Source organism: Apium graveolens, chromosome 5, assembly GCF_009905375.1.
Source record: "Apium graveolens cultivar Ventura chromosome 5, ASM990537v1, whole genome shotgun sequence".
NCBI classification, from domain to species: domain Eukaryota; kingdom Viridiplantae; phylum Streptophyta; class Magnoliopsida; order Apiales; family Apiaceae; genus Apium; species Apium graveolens.
Window position 1 is genome coordinate 312,015,035 of NC_133651.1, and position 16,687 is coordinate 312,031,721.

Sequence of the window (16,687 nt, forward strand, 5' to 3'; positions counted from 1 at the left end):
TAAAAATAAGCATATATAATATATATTGACAAGTGTTCAAAAATATTACTCCATCGGTCACTATTTAGCTATCATATTTGACTTTTGATCAGTCAAATTGATCAAAATTGACTGAAGTTTATAATATTTTTATAATTAAATAAAACAAAAAAAAACTTGTATTATTGAAAAGTAAATTAAATCTATTTTAATATATAATTTTCAGTTTTTAAATTAATAAGAGTAATTTTAATTTTTGTTCAAAAAGTAACTAATTTGATTGATAAAAATAGAATTGTGACAACTAAAAAGAATAGGAGAGAGCACGTAAATGACCATTTTCATATCAATTATGTGTATTGGTATATGATGCTTTCTGAAAGAGAGATGTCACATATTTTGAAGTTCGAAGATTTTGTTGTAATCATACATATGGTTTCCACTGAATTTTATAAAATGATTTTGAAGACAGTTGCCTTGACTTTACACTTTATCAGAAAAGCATCCCCTTCTGTAGACCCAAACTTAATTCAAAACCATGAACATGAAGAGAGGAGACCGAGAGTAATGGTGTGAGTCTCTTGTATTAACTTTATCTGGTGTAAGGTTTTCCTATAACAAAGTAAACTGATCTCTATTAGACACTAATATGTAACTTGATCACAGGAGAGTAACATTAAAACACATGTATACATGATGATCTGGTCAAAAGCGGCAAGAATGAGAACGATGAACTTGGGCTGTGTCCCTGAGTCGAGAACAAGACGGAAGCACCAAGATGTTTACCCCATGAAACAGTCTGGTAACCTTGACATGGCTTGAGAAAGAAAACTTATCTATGTATCCCTGGGACCATCGGACAACTGTGTCTTTCTTAGATTCCAGTGAAGCCCATCATGAATACTATGCAAGAAGTCACTGGTAGAATCCACTCGGCAAGCAGTGGGGACGGGCCAAGGAGCCATGCTACACACAAGTGCATCACCTGGTCCCAACTCTTTCCGGTCCTTGCCATCAAATGATGCCCAGGCATTGCCTCTGCTATTATAGGGAACCTGTACCCTCAGTGTGACGTGCTCAGGGAAGATTAGAGGCCTAAAAGATAAGGAGTGTGGGCAAATTGGAGTAAACAATATTCCAGGGACCTGCAAATGGGTGCAATCGTAAGGAAATAGTTTTTGATACTGACTAAAACAAGTCATCTTGATCTTGAGGTCCAAACTTCTGCTACAAACATGAATTCTTAAACATGAACATCAAAAATTAGATTTCTGCACTAGAATATTGATTATGCATAGTCTGCACATATATTATAGAAAGGTGGATGTACTCCTTTGATCACACTTTCTAAAACATCTCGTAAACAAACTTTAAGCAAAAGTAGTCCCTGATTCCAAATTGAAGGCCATGGTCAGAAACCACACTGAAGAATACATACCAACTGTACAATATGCTATAATCGTATTTTGTTAATGAAAATACATGAGACTAAAGCTAAAATCTATTTTCTTAGGTTATGAGTTATGAGAAGGTGGAAGGATAATAGATGTGACAAAATAAGATAAAACAAAAACAGAACACCTAATGATATGAGATACAAGGCTAAACACATGGCTATTTTGTTGGGGGGGGGGAATTAATTTGGGATTTTTATTTGTAGTCAACAAGAAAAAATCACCTTAGGCACCTTCTAGCTTTCACATTCCCAAATATATATAGCTAGCACAACCAGTGATAGTGTGGCTACTAAGAAAGTTATGCATACCAAAGACTGGAAAAAAATAGTTCCTGAGGTCCAAGGGAAACTATGAAAGCATATAAATATATATATATATATATATATATATATATTCAATGGTAAGCTGGTAAACTATTTCCTTTGTTGTGCAATTGTAATTGATTAATATGACATACCTGTGGATGAACCATTGATCCTCCAGCAGCTAGGGAATATGCAGTGCTCCCAGATGTTGTTGATAAGATCAAACCATCCCCTTGAACACAGGTGACGAAAGTGTTATCACAGTAGCATTCCAGATTCGTGAGGAATGACGATATTCCTCGGTCAATTGTAACCTCATTCAATACAAGTACAGATTCTTCAGTATCATGTTCACTTTTAGCTGCATTTAGAATCACATGGCACTGTAAACGATGGCGTAGTGTGATACTAATGGGACCATGAAGGATTGAGGTAAGGCATTCTCTATAACGCTCACTATCTGAACACTGTTAAAGAAGTCACAAAACACCAAAATTATGTGCATAACTATAGCAGATTAATGCAAGTCAACTCACAATTTCTCAATGTCTTACCGAACAAGGCACCCAGTAAAAAACTGACCAGGAGTGGTGGCCAACAGGAGTAAAAGGGATAATTTCTGTACTTTTTTTCATCTTAAATTAAGAGAAAACTCAATATTAAACATCAAGATAACATTAAAATTATGGAGGATACAAAACGGGGTCATGAAACCCAGAGAGCCTAAAGAGAATGGGACAATTGGAGGCACTGGCCCCTTAAATTTTCTAGCCGCCTGCACATTGGAAATCAAAATATTTAGTAAACAAAAAAGGGTTTGAAAATAAGATTGAAGACATGTCATCAATGTACATAACAGATGGTTAGAAGCATGTACCCAAAGAACAGTTCCATCTCCACCAAGAGTCACAATGAGGTCAACTTTCATATGCAGCAGTGATATCTCCTCATCTGTGAAGTGAAAATCAATAAAATAACATTTGCATTTAGAGAAAGAAAGCAGCATATATTAAAACTTTATGAGGAAACTAGATACTTATTTATCAATATAAAATTGGTGAATTTTACAAATCCATTCTATAACCCAGTTAAACCCCATGCTTAGCAATGATTGGCCTGAACTAGCATATCACTTTATCAGATGACGTTTGTGGCATACTTCTCAATTGGACAGTAAAAACTAAGAGAAAGTGTTGGACCAGTATGACCAAAAATTAGATAAGGTTAACTCTAAATTTGAGTGTTACTAGGTGCTTAGCTGGTTGATATATATTCATAAAGGGAACCTTGAGTATAGGTGAGAAGATTGACCGTCAGCATATTAGGTGTAGATTTTGCTACACAAACCTTTAATTAGAATAAGTTAAATTCTGTCAGGATATTCCTTCAGCATTTGTAATTATTGTCCTGTTTTTCTCTATGGAGAAGTTAATGTCCTGTTTAAGGATAAGTTACTCAAAGATATGGAAGGCTAAGACACCCACATACTCTTCCTTGTTGCTTCATAAAATACTTGCAAAATCTTTTGGTTTTAGATCCCAGTAATTTGTTAGAAAAGCATCTACATGTTAAAATCAAATTGAAGGATACTTGGATATATAAATAGATTTTTAAGTGTAATACAAAAAGAAGGATATAGATCCCCTTCTGCAGTATATGATAGCAAAATCTGACTACCGTGTAGTCTGTACTATTAAACATATAATGCGAAAACAACAAAATAATAAATGCATATACATAAAAGAAAGCAATGTGTAAATAAGTGTCACAAGCTCACCATCTTTCCAGGTTTGAACAAAACTGTAGAATGATGACTCAGTCAGAAGTTCAGATTTCACTCTCGGTTCTACAAAAATGTTCAACTTCCGCTGCTCTTTCAACCATCTGAACACATGAAAACAGAGAATGATACAGTGCCATTTTTCTAAAAAACAAAAGAGTCACCCCATCCTTAAAAGAAAATCAATATCACGAGAAAAGCAAATGAACACACACACACACACACACACACACATATATATAAGTTTTCTAGTGTATGGTAATGGGCACACATTAACAACTTAGGTGGCATATTTTGAATGGTTTTAGTGTCATTAATTATGATGGACCCCCTGTAAGCACAAAAACTCCCACCAATTAAAATGAGCCAACTCACAAAAATTGAGTGGAAGTCGGTGAGCGTGCCCATGGGCACACACTAGAAAGACCCAATTGGCAGAATAAGCACCTCTCTTGGATGGTGGTTTAATCATAGAACTTAAACTTACAAGTAAACAATTACAACCTCTTTATTAAGTTACAAGTAATTACAGCCTTTAATTTTGTAATAGCATGTCTGAAGTTCTATATTAGACAATAACTCTAGTAGTCTAGTTAATAAACATAATCTCACTCCATGATAACGTTTTATTTATTCTCATACTAAAATATAAGTTTAACAAAAAGAACTAGTTCAGTAGAATATATCAGTCGACGAAATGATTAAAACAGGCTAAGTTGCAACTGATTTTAGATAGTAACTTTAAAATAATATCAAAACATTATGGCAACTGTAGGTAAACTATACTTATAAAAAAATGTAGGTAAACTATACATATTTAGGGAACCATCACAGCTTTGACCTTCGTGTCTCCACGAAAGCACCTAATAGAAATGATAGACTTAAGACTAATCAAGACGCTCTAGGTCAGCCCAACTCCTTTTGGGCCTCTATATAATATCACAATGATGCATGTTAAAATCAACCGAATATACAAAATGACATGACGAAGTAGGATTATTTATTTCACAAAATTATAGATATATCATGTTATTGTGAAAGAATACGAGGACAAGACATACCATAAAACTACTGCACAAAATGTGAAGTATGTCTATGTCATATAGCTAATTTGTGTTTTCTAAAGCAGTTAAAAAGATTGGTCTGAGTATATCATGGTAGGAATATTGCTTTTTTAAAACTATAAGCAAATTAAGGCCCTAAGCTTACCTGACCATATCTGCGCAAAGAATGCGAACAGTTGTTGAATCTGGCTTGCTCATGATAAGCACGGTCTGTGGAGGTGATTCCCATTTTAATGAAATCTGAAATGACAGAATGATGTACTCAAGAAAGGATTTAATTTGCATAGCACTAATATCGTGTTTTGGGATTTTATCTTCTACTATTGGGTGCATGTTGGATCCTAAATACTAAGAGGTGAATCAAATATTAAATATGAGATTGCATGCTATCAAATTAGTAAGAGTAACTGTAGTAGGATGGATGATACTGGGACTTGGAGATAAGGTTGCTTGGAGAAGACGCATTAGAGTAGATGAGACATTGCGGGATTAGTGTGTAGAAGACGACGGTTGTTCGTATTTACTGTCGGTCAAACATATCCATCAGTTTGGGAACATGAAGCCTCTAAATATCAGCTAGGCGTCCTGTATGTCGTCCTTCCCATGTGAATACTACCATGAGCTCAGGTTTCTCTTGTGCGCTTTTCTTCCTTTTACTGTTACTTTAGTATATATTTAATCATGTTATTGTTTAGTTTTATCACACACGATTCATGTTGTGCACTAAGCCGGGGGGTCTTCACGGAAACAACCTCCTTATTCTTCGGAGTAGAGGTATGGTCTGCGTACAATTTACCCTCCCCAGACACTGCTCTAAGCAGGATATGCTGGGTATGTTTGGTTTGGTTTGGTTTTACTAATATCGTGTTTTGGGATTTTATCTTCTACTATTGGGTGTATGTTGGATCCTAAATACTAAAAGGTGAATCAAATGTTAAATATGAGATTGCATGCTATCAAATTAGTAAGAGTAACTGTAGCAGGATGGATGATACTGGGAATTGGATTAAAAAAGATGCGTGTTGTTAATTTTAAAACTATAAGCTCCTTCAAAAGAAAGAAAGATTTCACTATCTTTTTCTCCATATAAGTCTGATTTGGATTTATGAGTAACAAAGAAATCCAGAAGTTTAGACTTCTGCTTGTATCTTCACGTGTATATGCAGTGTCAACTAGCCTGATAATTAAAACCAGCGAAGATACCTGCTTGCTGCTACGCTCTGCAGTTGTTATGTTTCCCTTTTCAAAGGAGACGATGTCATGTTTATGCTGATCACTCTTTTCACCTTTACAAAACCATGATAGTTTAAATGATGCCTGCACTCATTTGAAATTTTTTGGATGTGTTACTTTACAGCTATACAAAAGTAATGAACAACCAAAACCTAAGATCATATCGAATGAATTAATACATTTTTGCGTGTGAATGTCTATCTCAGTACAGAGCAGACAACTGGTTATAGATGTGTTAGGAAGTCAGTAAACATAGAAGCAGTTACGAAAAGCAACAATAAACACATTGATGAAATAGAAATCTCAACAATTAAGACATCAATATTTCAGGACAAGAACTATTGGTATATCATAGGCAGTCGTCATGGGCTATTCCGGCCAATTAGCAATCCATATCCAAAATATTCAATTCAGCAACAAAATTCAAGAACTGGGGTACGGTATTCAAGCAATACACACATGTTGGAAGCGCAAATGAAAAGCAAGGGAAACACATATAATAAAAGCAAAGGTCAATTTGGGAGTAAGGACCTATATACAGCGAACCATTAGTGTGCAAGATGGATAGTATGCTATGGCTTAATTAATTCCAAAATACTATAAACTAGAGTTCCCATCAGACAATGACATCAAAGATAAGTTTTCAAAATGTGGCACCACTTGTTAATCAAAATATCCGAAGAAGAACTTTGTAAATACAGGAAATGAAAATGATTAAGTGAGAAGAAAGAGTTATACTTAAAGGAGAGGAGATATTTTTAATTAAGTTTAGGGGGCATTTATTACTGTTAGATTCTGGGGACAAAGTTTACAATCTACAGAACAAGAATTGGCAAGAGGGCAGAGTTCCACTGAAATTTTATTAGATGAAATCATCCAACACTAATTCATCAGGATTTACAGTTTAATCTCAATGGTTTTTGGTCAAATTCAAAGAGTGTGCTTTATATTTTGAGTAATGAATCCAAATAAAAGTTATCTTTGCATGTAGAAAAATTATCCAACATTAATGGGAGAAATAAATATGAAATATTATTATCATTGACCAATGAGCAGTGCGGTCAAAGAACCAAGTAAAGTAAGAGAGTATCTCAAACAAAATCTATATTGCAAACATAGGTCGTCACATAAAGATGTAAACTGACCATTCGATCTAAAGATCCGTGACAAGATCCATATTTCTCGACCATTTCAACAACTGACATATATAATAAAAACACGTCCATGTAGGAATTAAATAGATATAAAATTTTGGTGCTTGTGAGATAGTGAGTATATCTGCTTCTACAAGTCTACCTTTTTTGAAAGTTTATTGTTCCCTGCATTACAACTATGGCCATCCAGAAGAACTTCATGAGAGCAAATTCCATTCTCCCCACAACACCTTTCAGATTGCTCCCCAGCTTCGTTTGATAACACAGGAAGTTGTACTACAAGCCAAAGAAGATATGAATGAACAATAACATCAATATACATGACAGGATTGATATGCAAAAACAATATGAACTTCTGGCCAGCTTGCAGGTGGATCACTGAACTCAACTAATTAAACTTACGAATTCTATCAAATAGATTCCGGTAAAAAATACAGAAAGAAGCATAAAGTGGATAGGTGATGTGTAATCATCTTCAAGGTTTGAGTTGTAAGTTAAATAGTCAAAATGTCACATAATTGAAGAAAACCTTGCATGTCGGTCGGTCACCAGACTTAGAGTTCCTTTCATTCACTATTTCAGTATAAATTATCTATCTGAGTCCAAAAAGAGATTATACACTTGAATTTTCTTTTATTTATAATTTTATATTCAATTCGTGATTTGCATATGTATCTATACTTATACAATTCTCCGTTGAATGAAACCATCATATGCTAATTAACTGAATTTGTTAAGACTGAAGTTTAGAACCAAACGAACTTAAGCTATGTTGACTCGAGGAATCAAAAAATTATTAGAAGAGTCTCGAGTTAGTGTTTGTGAAGTTAAATCATATGCTACAAACGGACAAGTAATTTGTGAAGTTAAATCATATACTATCAAAAAGAATTAAATTTGACTGCATATTGAATGAGTGCCTATAGAGTTTTGCTAACTGATTGAACACCTTTTATAAAGTCTAATCTCCGCAAAATATCTCGGATTAGATAGAGCACAATACTCGTACACTAAATAGATGTCTAAATGAGGGATGCAAGCTAAACGAGAAAGAATCCATAAACCCATAAACAACTTGTGAAGCTAGTGATTGGTAATAGATTAAAAAGAGAGCAAACTGGCTCAGCTAGGTACAATTATACAATTGTTGTGCCAATACAAAACATATATATTGTGCCATTGAATGCAGCTCAGTGAAAAATAAACACGACACAGTCAGAAGCGAACTTGTGATGTGGAACATTACAATAAGAATATAAACAAACATTGGACACGAAGGTAGTAATAGTAGTAGGGAGATTAGTAAATGTTCAGGAACACAATAGAAGCTAAAAATTAGGCCTTGAATAGGCGATCCTAGTTGCGAAAACATAAAAACAAAGCCGTACTTAACAAATCTTTCTCATATGTGATATACAAAACAAGTATCATTAAATTCAATAAAATCAGCTTAACAACAAACCTTTATTTTCCAACTGTCTATTCCTTGCTCTCTCTAGTTCATATTTTCGCTTCCATTCAGCAGCTTCAATTTGGGCAGAAGCCTTACCTTCAGCAACTTGTCTTAAAGCCTTTGCGACAGCTAAATGAATCCGATAGAGTGTTGAGCAAATCAGAACTACTTTTCAACTACCGCACATAAGTAAAATGTGCGTGAAATTTATCAAGGGTGAAAGAACTCTAACATACTTCTCAAAGCCTCAGAAAATTCGATAAGATGATCATCGGTCCCTTGAACAACCGGTTGCATAGCTAGTTCCTGTACTGCCTTCTCAGAGTTCAAAAGAGAGAGAGGATCAACACAACCATTCTCCTGTGGAGGAGAAATGCCATTCTGTTCCTAAACAGGATTAAACGGTTAATCAGTGTGGTAGTTGGCTAATGAAATGGCACAACATTCAAAATATGAATTTTGTTTAAAGTAGAAGACAGGATGTGAAGATAACAAGATGCATTTCCAATATAAAGTGCCACGTCGAAGAGAACCTCAACCACATAACCACAATAAGTAAGATATGAAAACACTAGTATACCCCAAACGGTACTCAGCTAAATATATGCCTTAATGTGTTGGACCAATTCATATATTATCAGGGGATATAACTAGCACAAACTGTAACCTGCGACAAAAAGCATCAGAAATGGTAACACGTAGTTGCCCACTGCCCGTCACACAACAACCAATTGATAGTTGAAATGAGTTAATTATCAGGATAAAATCTATGTCGGATAAACCTGGGGGGAGGTTGCCGGGTTGGTAAAGAAGTTATTAAGTATGAAAGTACATGCAAGAGACGACCATACAAAACCAAAATTCTCCACGAACCGCACTCCTAACTACCATTTTAAACCAGAAGGAAAACAAGGAAAGACACAGCCTATCATTAATGAATAAAAATATCATTAAATTGTATCTACCCGTAGACACACATTGAGCTGACATGTCTATTTTAACTCAAGAAATATAAAGCAGCGACTTAAAACTCATCAAGTATTCGACATGACTTCACATGGCCCTTTTTTAGAAACAAATCTTAGAGTTTAGGTTACAAAGGGTTTCGGCATTTATGGCATTACAAAAAAAAATCATAATTATAATCATCATTAATACTATTTTCACACGTACGCAGTATGCCTGGTGTGTGTATGCGTGTACATAATTTTTTTTAATTAATATAATTGTATCCTTACTTTCTTGGTACACTGATAATTTGGATATAAAAGTAGGTCAAGTAGTAAAATTTGAAATTCTTATTATGATAATTTAAATTTCCAGGTTAAAAGAAACAATGATAAACTTCAAATCTCTGCTAATTCAGAAGAAGTTAATAATTGAATTGGGGGATTCCCTAACTTATAGAAGAATCTCAGCATCCTAGATTGTCTCTCTATCGTACGAATACATAACAGGAAATCATTTAATACCGTTACTGCAAATTATGCACACAACGAACATATAAACTGTGCAAATACATAACAGGAAAGCATCTATTACTGTTAATGAAAATTATGCATACATGAACATGCAATATATATACATATTTATATACATGAACATGCAAAATATATATATAACATTAAATTAACGAACAATATACTATTCCAATAGTTTTACACTTATTTGAAGATGATCATACTGAATTAACATTAAACATCCCATGACTAAATATCAGTTACAATGAAATCGAACTCTACGCGGAAACCTCTAGTAATACCCATAATATACATGTAATCGAAGTTTAAAATTATATACTATGGAAACCTCTAGTAATACCCATGATATACAGGGAAGGAAAAAGAAAAAGCTTGAAAGAGATGTGATACTTTCAAGGTGTTCTTTGATCCAGTCAACATTTTTACTTAAGATGATTATTGATTAGTACGACAAATAGGATCATGCAAACACCCTTACGACAACTAGAATATGCCATCCTTACACTAGAATTTTGTCAAATCTCTTTTACTACTGTCACAACTCACAACTTGTAATTTCCACGTTCAAAAAAATTAATATCTAAAAATAACATCAACTAGCAGCCATACTACAAAGTTAACTCTAATTTAATGCAAGTAAAATGTAAGCGTTTAATCATTAGCACGTTCCTTCTCTGCCGTGATGATATATATTAACCTGAGAAAGGTGAGACATCTAACATTTCCACTCATGGTTTCTAGAGTCGTGATCTGTGATTTCCACCTTTTTCAAGAAAGGAAAGCAACTAATAAGAATCTCTGTTAATCTTGGACAGCTCTTGATTCTTACAACCTCAACTTTAGGACATACAAGAATCCAGTCCTTGTTCATTAAAACCGTCCAACCTAGACAAAGATCTCCAGTAGTAATATTCATCATTTGAAGAGGACGGAAATCACAGATTCGGAGAGGAGCATGATGCAAGAAACACGGTAGGTTGTTGGGAATTTCAGTTAAACTAGTTAAAATCTTATCCTTCTCCAACCATTATTATATTTTTCCGCAAGATGAGTATTCAATTTTCAAACCTTCCTTCCTGACCTAACCCTCCCCAACCCCCAATCCAAACCTACCCTAATTATCCTAAATTCAAAACCTACTCCGTAGAATTCATCATCAACTATAACAAATCATCATAAATAACACTTTGAATTCTAATTTTTAGTAACACGTTCCAATTATAACATAAAATCAAACAACTCAATCAACAGTAATAATGACGTAAATTCATCGATATTCGACACTAAACGCTTAAATTACAAAGATCAAACTGAAATTCCACGACAAAAACACAATTAAAAAGCAAAAAAAAACTAATAAACTGAGAATTAAAAGACAAAATTAGAGAATTAGGATTAACATATAATTAAACAACTCAAGCAACAGTTATAATCATGTAAATTCATCGAAATTCGACATTAAACGCTTAAATTACGAAGATCAAACTGAAATTCCACGATAAAAACACAATTAAAAAGCGAAAAAAACTAAATAAACTGAGAATTAAATCACGAAAATAGAGAATTGAGGATGAGAATGAGTACATTTGTGGAGGAGCTGCTAGGAGACATGGATGAAGATCAACAAATGAAGCAGATATGTGTGTGTGTGTTTCAGTTAGGAGGTGTGGTATGTATAGATACAGACATGTATGTATATATAAGGGAGAGAGGAGGAGGTTGAGGAATTAAAATAGATACATGTGGATATGTATGTGTATATATTATATTGTTAGTGAGTTTCCTCCAGTTATGCAGGGAGTAGTAGAGAGAAAGTGGTTAGGACTATAAAATTTAGTCAACACGTGAAGCAGAGAGATGTAGACTCCTCTCTCTCTCCCTAGACTCTCTCTCAGTCTCTCTCCCTAGACTCTCTCTCAAGACTCTCTCTCTCCTCTCCCAAGACTCTCTCTCAGTCTTTCTCTCTCTCTCCCTGGACTCTCTCTCTCTCTCTTTGAAGACTCTCTCTCAATCTCTCTCTCCCTGGACTCTCTCTCTCTTGCACATCAATCGTCAAAACGGACACAAAAGAAGGGTGGACTTTCGGGGAGCTAGAAAGTCAAAGTAGAAAGGAAGGAAGCACGCAAACTTTGACCGTTGATCTTTATAAAGTCAGCTCATCGCATTTTTTTTTGTTTTTAATTTTGGTAATTTTTTAAAAAAGGATGGGAATCTGAAATTTTGAATTGTGCAGTTATGATTCTATGAATAAATTATTATTTTGTTCTATATATACTATTATAATATTATTAATATATTTTAATATTATTAATTGGGGATTTGGAGGTATCTTTTTTTTGCCAACAGAAAAAATAACTTTCATTAAATCAAATCATTTTGGAGTGCATGAATAAATTCTGGGTAGGCTTCACCTGCCTTTCAGATGTGCGGTCAGCTACAGAATAACTACAGTTAGCTAGGGCATGAGCTAAGTTATTCGCGGATCGCTTAACAAACTTAAGGACCACGCCTTTGTCTTTCAAAGATACCAATAAATCTCTCTGCATTCCTGAACTAAAGAACCAAAGTAAGAAAGCATTGCAGCAGCACCACGAACTACCTGGACTGCAACTAGGCAGTCTGTTTCGACCACAACATTTTCTATGTGTTTAGCTTTGATCCAACTCAAGGCTTCACATATGCCCATGATCTTAGCACACTCTGGAGAAATGGAGCCTTCTTTACACTTCAACCGAGCTTCCAGTAACTCTCCATTATGATTTCTTGCAGCATACGCGTAGCTATAACGTTTAGAAGAGACAAACACCGCAGCATCAGTATTTACCTTAGTCTGATTTTCTGTTGGCAAGGTCCATCGCTCATCCCCATCATTCTGGTTTAATAGTCCCCATGAATGATCGAAAAATTTGTCTTAAGCTTCCATCCAATGACTACTCTAGCTGAATTTGCAGCTTTTTGCGCTTCTAAGCATTTTTGATTCCATATTAAGTCGTTCCTGCACTTCCAGATGGTCCAACACAGCATAGCTCCACTTTGACGCTTAACTGTTTCCCATCCATTGAAAACATTAAAAACCCATTCCTGAAATGAGTCATAGTCAACCTCGTCGAAGATAATTCATGCTACCTGCCAGCATGACTTAGCAAAAAAGCACTCCAGAAACACATGACTAGCAGTTTCTACCTCCTTGTTACATAACGAGCAGGTCACATGTATGTTGACCTTCTTTGCATGAAGCATATCTTTAGTTGGAAGGCATCCTGAAATAACTCGCCACATAAAGTTCTTAACTTTTGGCGGAACTTGAAGATTCCACAAACGTTTCCAGAAGCTAGGATTGTTGTAGTGATGCATCATAGGTTTAGCTTCCTGAATGAGAGTATAAGATGTCTTAACTGTGAAAATTGCATTGTTCACTTTCCTCCAATACCAGGTGTCTTTGTTAGCATCTGATAGAGGAGTAGCTAAGATAATATTTGCATCTCTCAGAGTGAAATTGTCCCTCACCTAGTCTTCATCCTATTGTCTTGTATTAAGGAGCATTAATGATGACATTTTTTGGTTTTGAATTGCCTCGCTATCAATTACCACATATGGGTTATCACTGTTTGGGAGCCAAGGGTCATTAACTATGCTATGGACTTGCCATCTCCTACCCTACATACCATCCCTTGACTAAGAACGTCCTGAGCTGCCAAGATGTTGCGCCAAATGAAACTCGGATTTGCACCTAACTTAGCACTCAGAAAATTATCATTTGGATAATATTTTGCTTTGAACATTCTCGCAACAAGAGAAGTCGGGTTTGTAATAAGCCTCCAACCCTGTTTTCCCAATAGAGCAACATTGAACTCGTGGAGATTTCTGAAACCAAAACCCCCCTACATTTTCGACACACTCATCCTCTCCCAACTCATCCAGTGAATACCTTTCTCTTTTTTTCTTGATTTCCACCAGAACTTGTATATTAGCTTCTCCATATCTTTACACATTTCAGTAGGAAGAAGGAACACTGACATTACATAAGTAGGGATCGCTTGAGTTACCGTCTTAAGAAGCACTTCATTTCCACTTTTATTAAGAAAATTCCCATCCCAGGACTAAATTTTGCTGCTAACTCAATCTTTCAAGTACCCCAGAACTGCTGTTTTACTTCTACCAATGCAACTCGGAAGTCTTAGGTATTGTGTATTTGAGTGTGCCTCGTGAAATCCCAGAACTTGCAAAATTTCATTTTTAACACCCTGCTGAACATTCCTGCTGAAAAAAACACTAGACTTGCTTATGTTAATTTTTTGGCCCGAGGCTTGTTCAAACATTGCTAAAATTTCCATGACTTGCACTGCTTCATCTTTGGTGGCCTGGCAATATATATAACTGTCATCCTCAAATAACATATGAGAAACTGAGGGAGCTCATCTTGCAATCTTGATTCCTTTTATCAAAACACGATTTTCATACGACTTTTTAGTGGCTGATAAACCCTCCGTGCATACCAGAAAAAGATACGACGACATGGGATCACCTTGTCGAAGGCGCCTGTGAGGGATTATATCTCCAAACTCCTTGCCAGAATGACTAATCTTGTACCGAGCTGTAGTGACACATTGCATAAAAAGATTAATAACTGTGCTATTGAAACCCATCTTACCAAGTATTGCTCGAATATAGCTCCACTCCACTCTATTATAAACCTTGCTCATGTCAAGTTTCAGAGCCATCCAGTCTTTTTTACCCTGAGTCTTGCGTTTCATGTAATGGATAATCTCAAAAAATATCATTATGTTGTTTGAAATTATATGGCCTGGAATGAAAGCACTTTGTTCTTCCGAGATAATTTCATCAATCACCTTTTTCAAGCGGTTTGCTAGGACTTTAGAAGCTATCTTGTATCTTACATTACATAAAGATATTGGTCTAAGATCGACCATATATTGGAGATTTTTCTTTTTAGGAACAAGAACGATATTAGTGTTAGTGAAATGATCATCAAACATGCCATTATTAAAAAAATATTTTACCATTTAAACGATGTCACTACCAGTTATGCTCCAGTATTTGTGGTAGAATCCCGGATTGATTCCATCAGGTCCCGGCGATTTATCTGAGTGCATATGGAAGATGGCTTGTTTTACTTCTTGAAAGGTATCAGGCTGCAGAATCACTTCATTTTGGATACTAGAGACCTCGTTTTTGACACAGTTAACAACATTCATTCAATTTCTGTGGCTGCAAACAGACCTGTAAAATAGCCTATCATTAAGTCCTGCAGACCCCCTTCACGGTCTACTTGCTTTCCTTCATCATTCAACATAAATTTAATTTGGTTATTCTTTCGACGAGCTTGAGCTATAGCATGAAAAAATTTATTGTTCTTGTCTCCTTCCTTAAGCCCCAATTGTTTCGATCTTTGCTTCCAGAATATTTCCTGCTGAGTAAAAATCTCTGTCAATTCCTTATTTGCATTTCGATTCCTTTGGACAGCATCTCTATCCCTGCGTCCTTTTGTGCTTCTTATGATCTGCTTGCATTTGTCAATTCTTTTCTCGAAATTTCTTGTGAATTCCTGACCCTAAACTGAAACTTCCTCCAGACACTTACTCAACTTTATATGCAGATTATCATTTTGATTTTTGAGTCACGAATTATTTACTATAAGCTTACAAACAGGCTCTCTTAGCCAGGCATTTTCAAACTTTATCTTACAATTTCTGGATGGGATAGAGACTGCATTCATTGGTTCGAGAAAAATGGGGTTGTGGTCCTACATTGATACCTCTAAATTACTTAGCTTTGCATCCTTGAAAAGGTTTAACCAGGTACCAGAAGCCAGAGCTCTATCTAACCTGATCTTGACCCATTTATCTGTACCATGCCCCTCTCTCCCAGGTGAACGGATAGCCAGAGAGCTCCATGTCGTGCAAATCACACTCCTCTAAAACCTCCTGAAAACCATTGATCAGCTAGGACGGGTATAACGACCCTCCTCTCTTATCGGCTTGACCAAGAACATTATTCATATCTCCAATCAGTACCCACGGGTACTGATTTTGTTAGTCCTATTAGCTCGCCATAGAAACCTATTAGTCTAAAAGGATGTCAGCCCTGAATAGTAACTAGCACGTCAATATGGTTATTACTGTAAGATTGAACTGTAACCTCTTCCTTATTTTTCCAAAACATAACAAGGCCTCCTCCTTGTCTTTGACAGTCAACACCAAGAGCTCCCTCAAAATCAATTTTTTTTCTTACGTTTTCTGCCTTTTCTTTTTTTACAAAGAGTTTCACTTATGAATATAATACTGGGATTCTTTTGGATCGTTTGATCCTTTAGGAATTGTAAGGCCCATGGGGTGCCAAGCCCGTGGCAATTCCAGCTAAAGGTCGTCATAATCCTTGGCGGGCCCGAGAATCGGAACCCGCCACAACTCCGTTTTTTGGCCCAGTATTAAATCAATCCTGATCCATGTTGTCACCCTCCGTGTCTTGTTCTATTTCTGTATTTAACATCATACTTTCCTTTCCATCACAATCTGTTCTCCTTTTTTTATTCTCTAAAATTACGCTTTTGATTCCTGTATTATTCTTCCCGCTCCCAGCTATTTCCTCAGAATTCAAACTTCCTGATTTTCCTCCTATCATATCATTCTGTTGCATTCTATCTCCTGTTTTTTGGCTATCCTTATCTTGCATCGAAATTTCCGGAGCTGATATCTCTGCCTGAAAAGCTTTTGTCGGTATCGAATTTTGCTTTTCACCTGAGTCACTTGCTACTGATTCT

General features: G+C 35.6%; 2 protein-coding genes across 3 annotated transcripts; both read right to left on the reverse strand.

Annotated features, from left to right (window-relative positions):
* Window positions 1–539: 539 nt before the first annotated feature.
* Window positions 540–11,973, reverse strand: LOC141659419 (NAD(H) kinase 1-like). 2 transcript variants are annotated; one of them, XM_074466274.1, is made up of 11 exons: window positions 11,491–11,973; window positions 8,662–8,806; window positions 8,435–8,554; window positions 7,115–7,248; window positions 5,789–5,902; window positions 4,731–4,825; window positions 3,519–3,625; window positions 2,619–2,692; window positions 2,438–2,516; window positions 1,894–2,201; window positions 540–1,124 (listed from the first exon to the last, which is right to left on the reverse strand). In XM_074466274.1, exons 1-11 carry the CDS (start codon window positions 11,515–11,517, stop codon window positions 816–818), a joined length of 1,512 nt encoding a protein of 503 aa, XP_074322375.1. In that variant the 5' UTR covers window positions 11,518–11,973; the 3' UTR covers window positions 540–815. The 2 variants fall into 2 exon arrangements, with proteins under 2 accessions (XP_074322375.1, XP_074322373.1); XM_074466272.1 differs by having other exon boundaries at window positions 8,662–8,812.
* Window positions 11,974–12,424: 451 nt separating this feature from the next.
* LOC141661259 (uncharacterized) lies at window positions 12,425–14,930 on the reverse strand. The gene is made up of 7 exons (XM_074468243.1): window positions 14,403–14,930; window positions 14,041–14,267; window positions 13,792–13,888; window positions 13,572–13,730; window positions 13,033–13,275; window positions 12,841–12,987; window positions 12,425–12,778 (listed from the first exon to the last, which is right to left on the reverse strand). Exons 1-7 carry the CDS (start codon window positions 14,928–14,930, stop codon window positions 12,425–12,427), a joined length of 1,755 nt encoding a protein of 584 aa, XP_074324344.1.
* Window positions 14,931–16,687: the final 1,757 nt, after the last annotated feature.

Excerpts from the sequence above, each read along its gene's own strand:
- LOC141659419 (XM_074466272.1), bottom strand. The coding sequence starts at position 11,517 with ATGTCTCCTAGCAGCTCCTCCACAAAT. Across the intron at positions 8,555-8,661 it reads ATTTTCTGAGGCTTTGAGAA|CTGTCGCAAAGGCTTTAAGA; the intron begins GTATGTTAGAGT and ends GGATTCATTTAG. Across the intron at positions 5,903-7,114 it reads ACAATAAACTTTCAAAAAAG|GCATCATTTAAACTATCATG; the intron begins GTAGACTTGTAG and ends AAATGAGTGCAG.
- LOC141661259 (XM_074468243.1), bottom strand. The coding sequence starts at position 14,930 with ATGGTAAAATATTTTTTTAATAATGGCATGTTTGATGATCATTTCACT. Across the intron at positions 13,889-14,040 it reads AGTAAAACAGCAGTTCTGGG|ATATGGAGAAGCTAATATAC; the intron begins GTACTTGAAAGA and ends AAATGTGTAAAG. Across the intron at positions 13,276-13,571 it reads ACGTTCTTAGTCAAGGGATG|GAAGCTAAACCTATGATGCA; the intron begins GTATGTAGGGTA and ends ACTCTCATTCAG.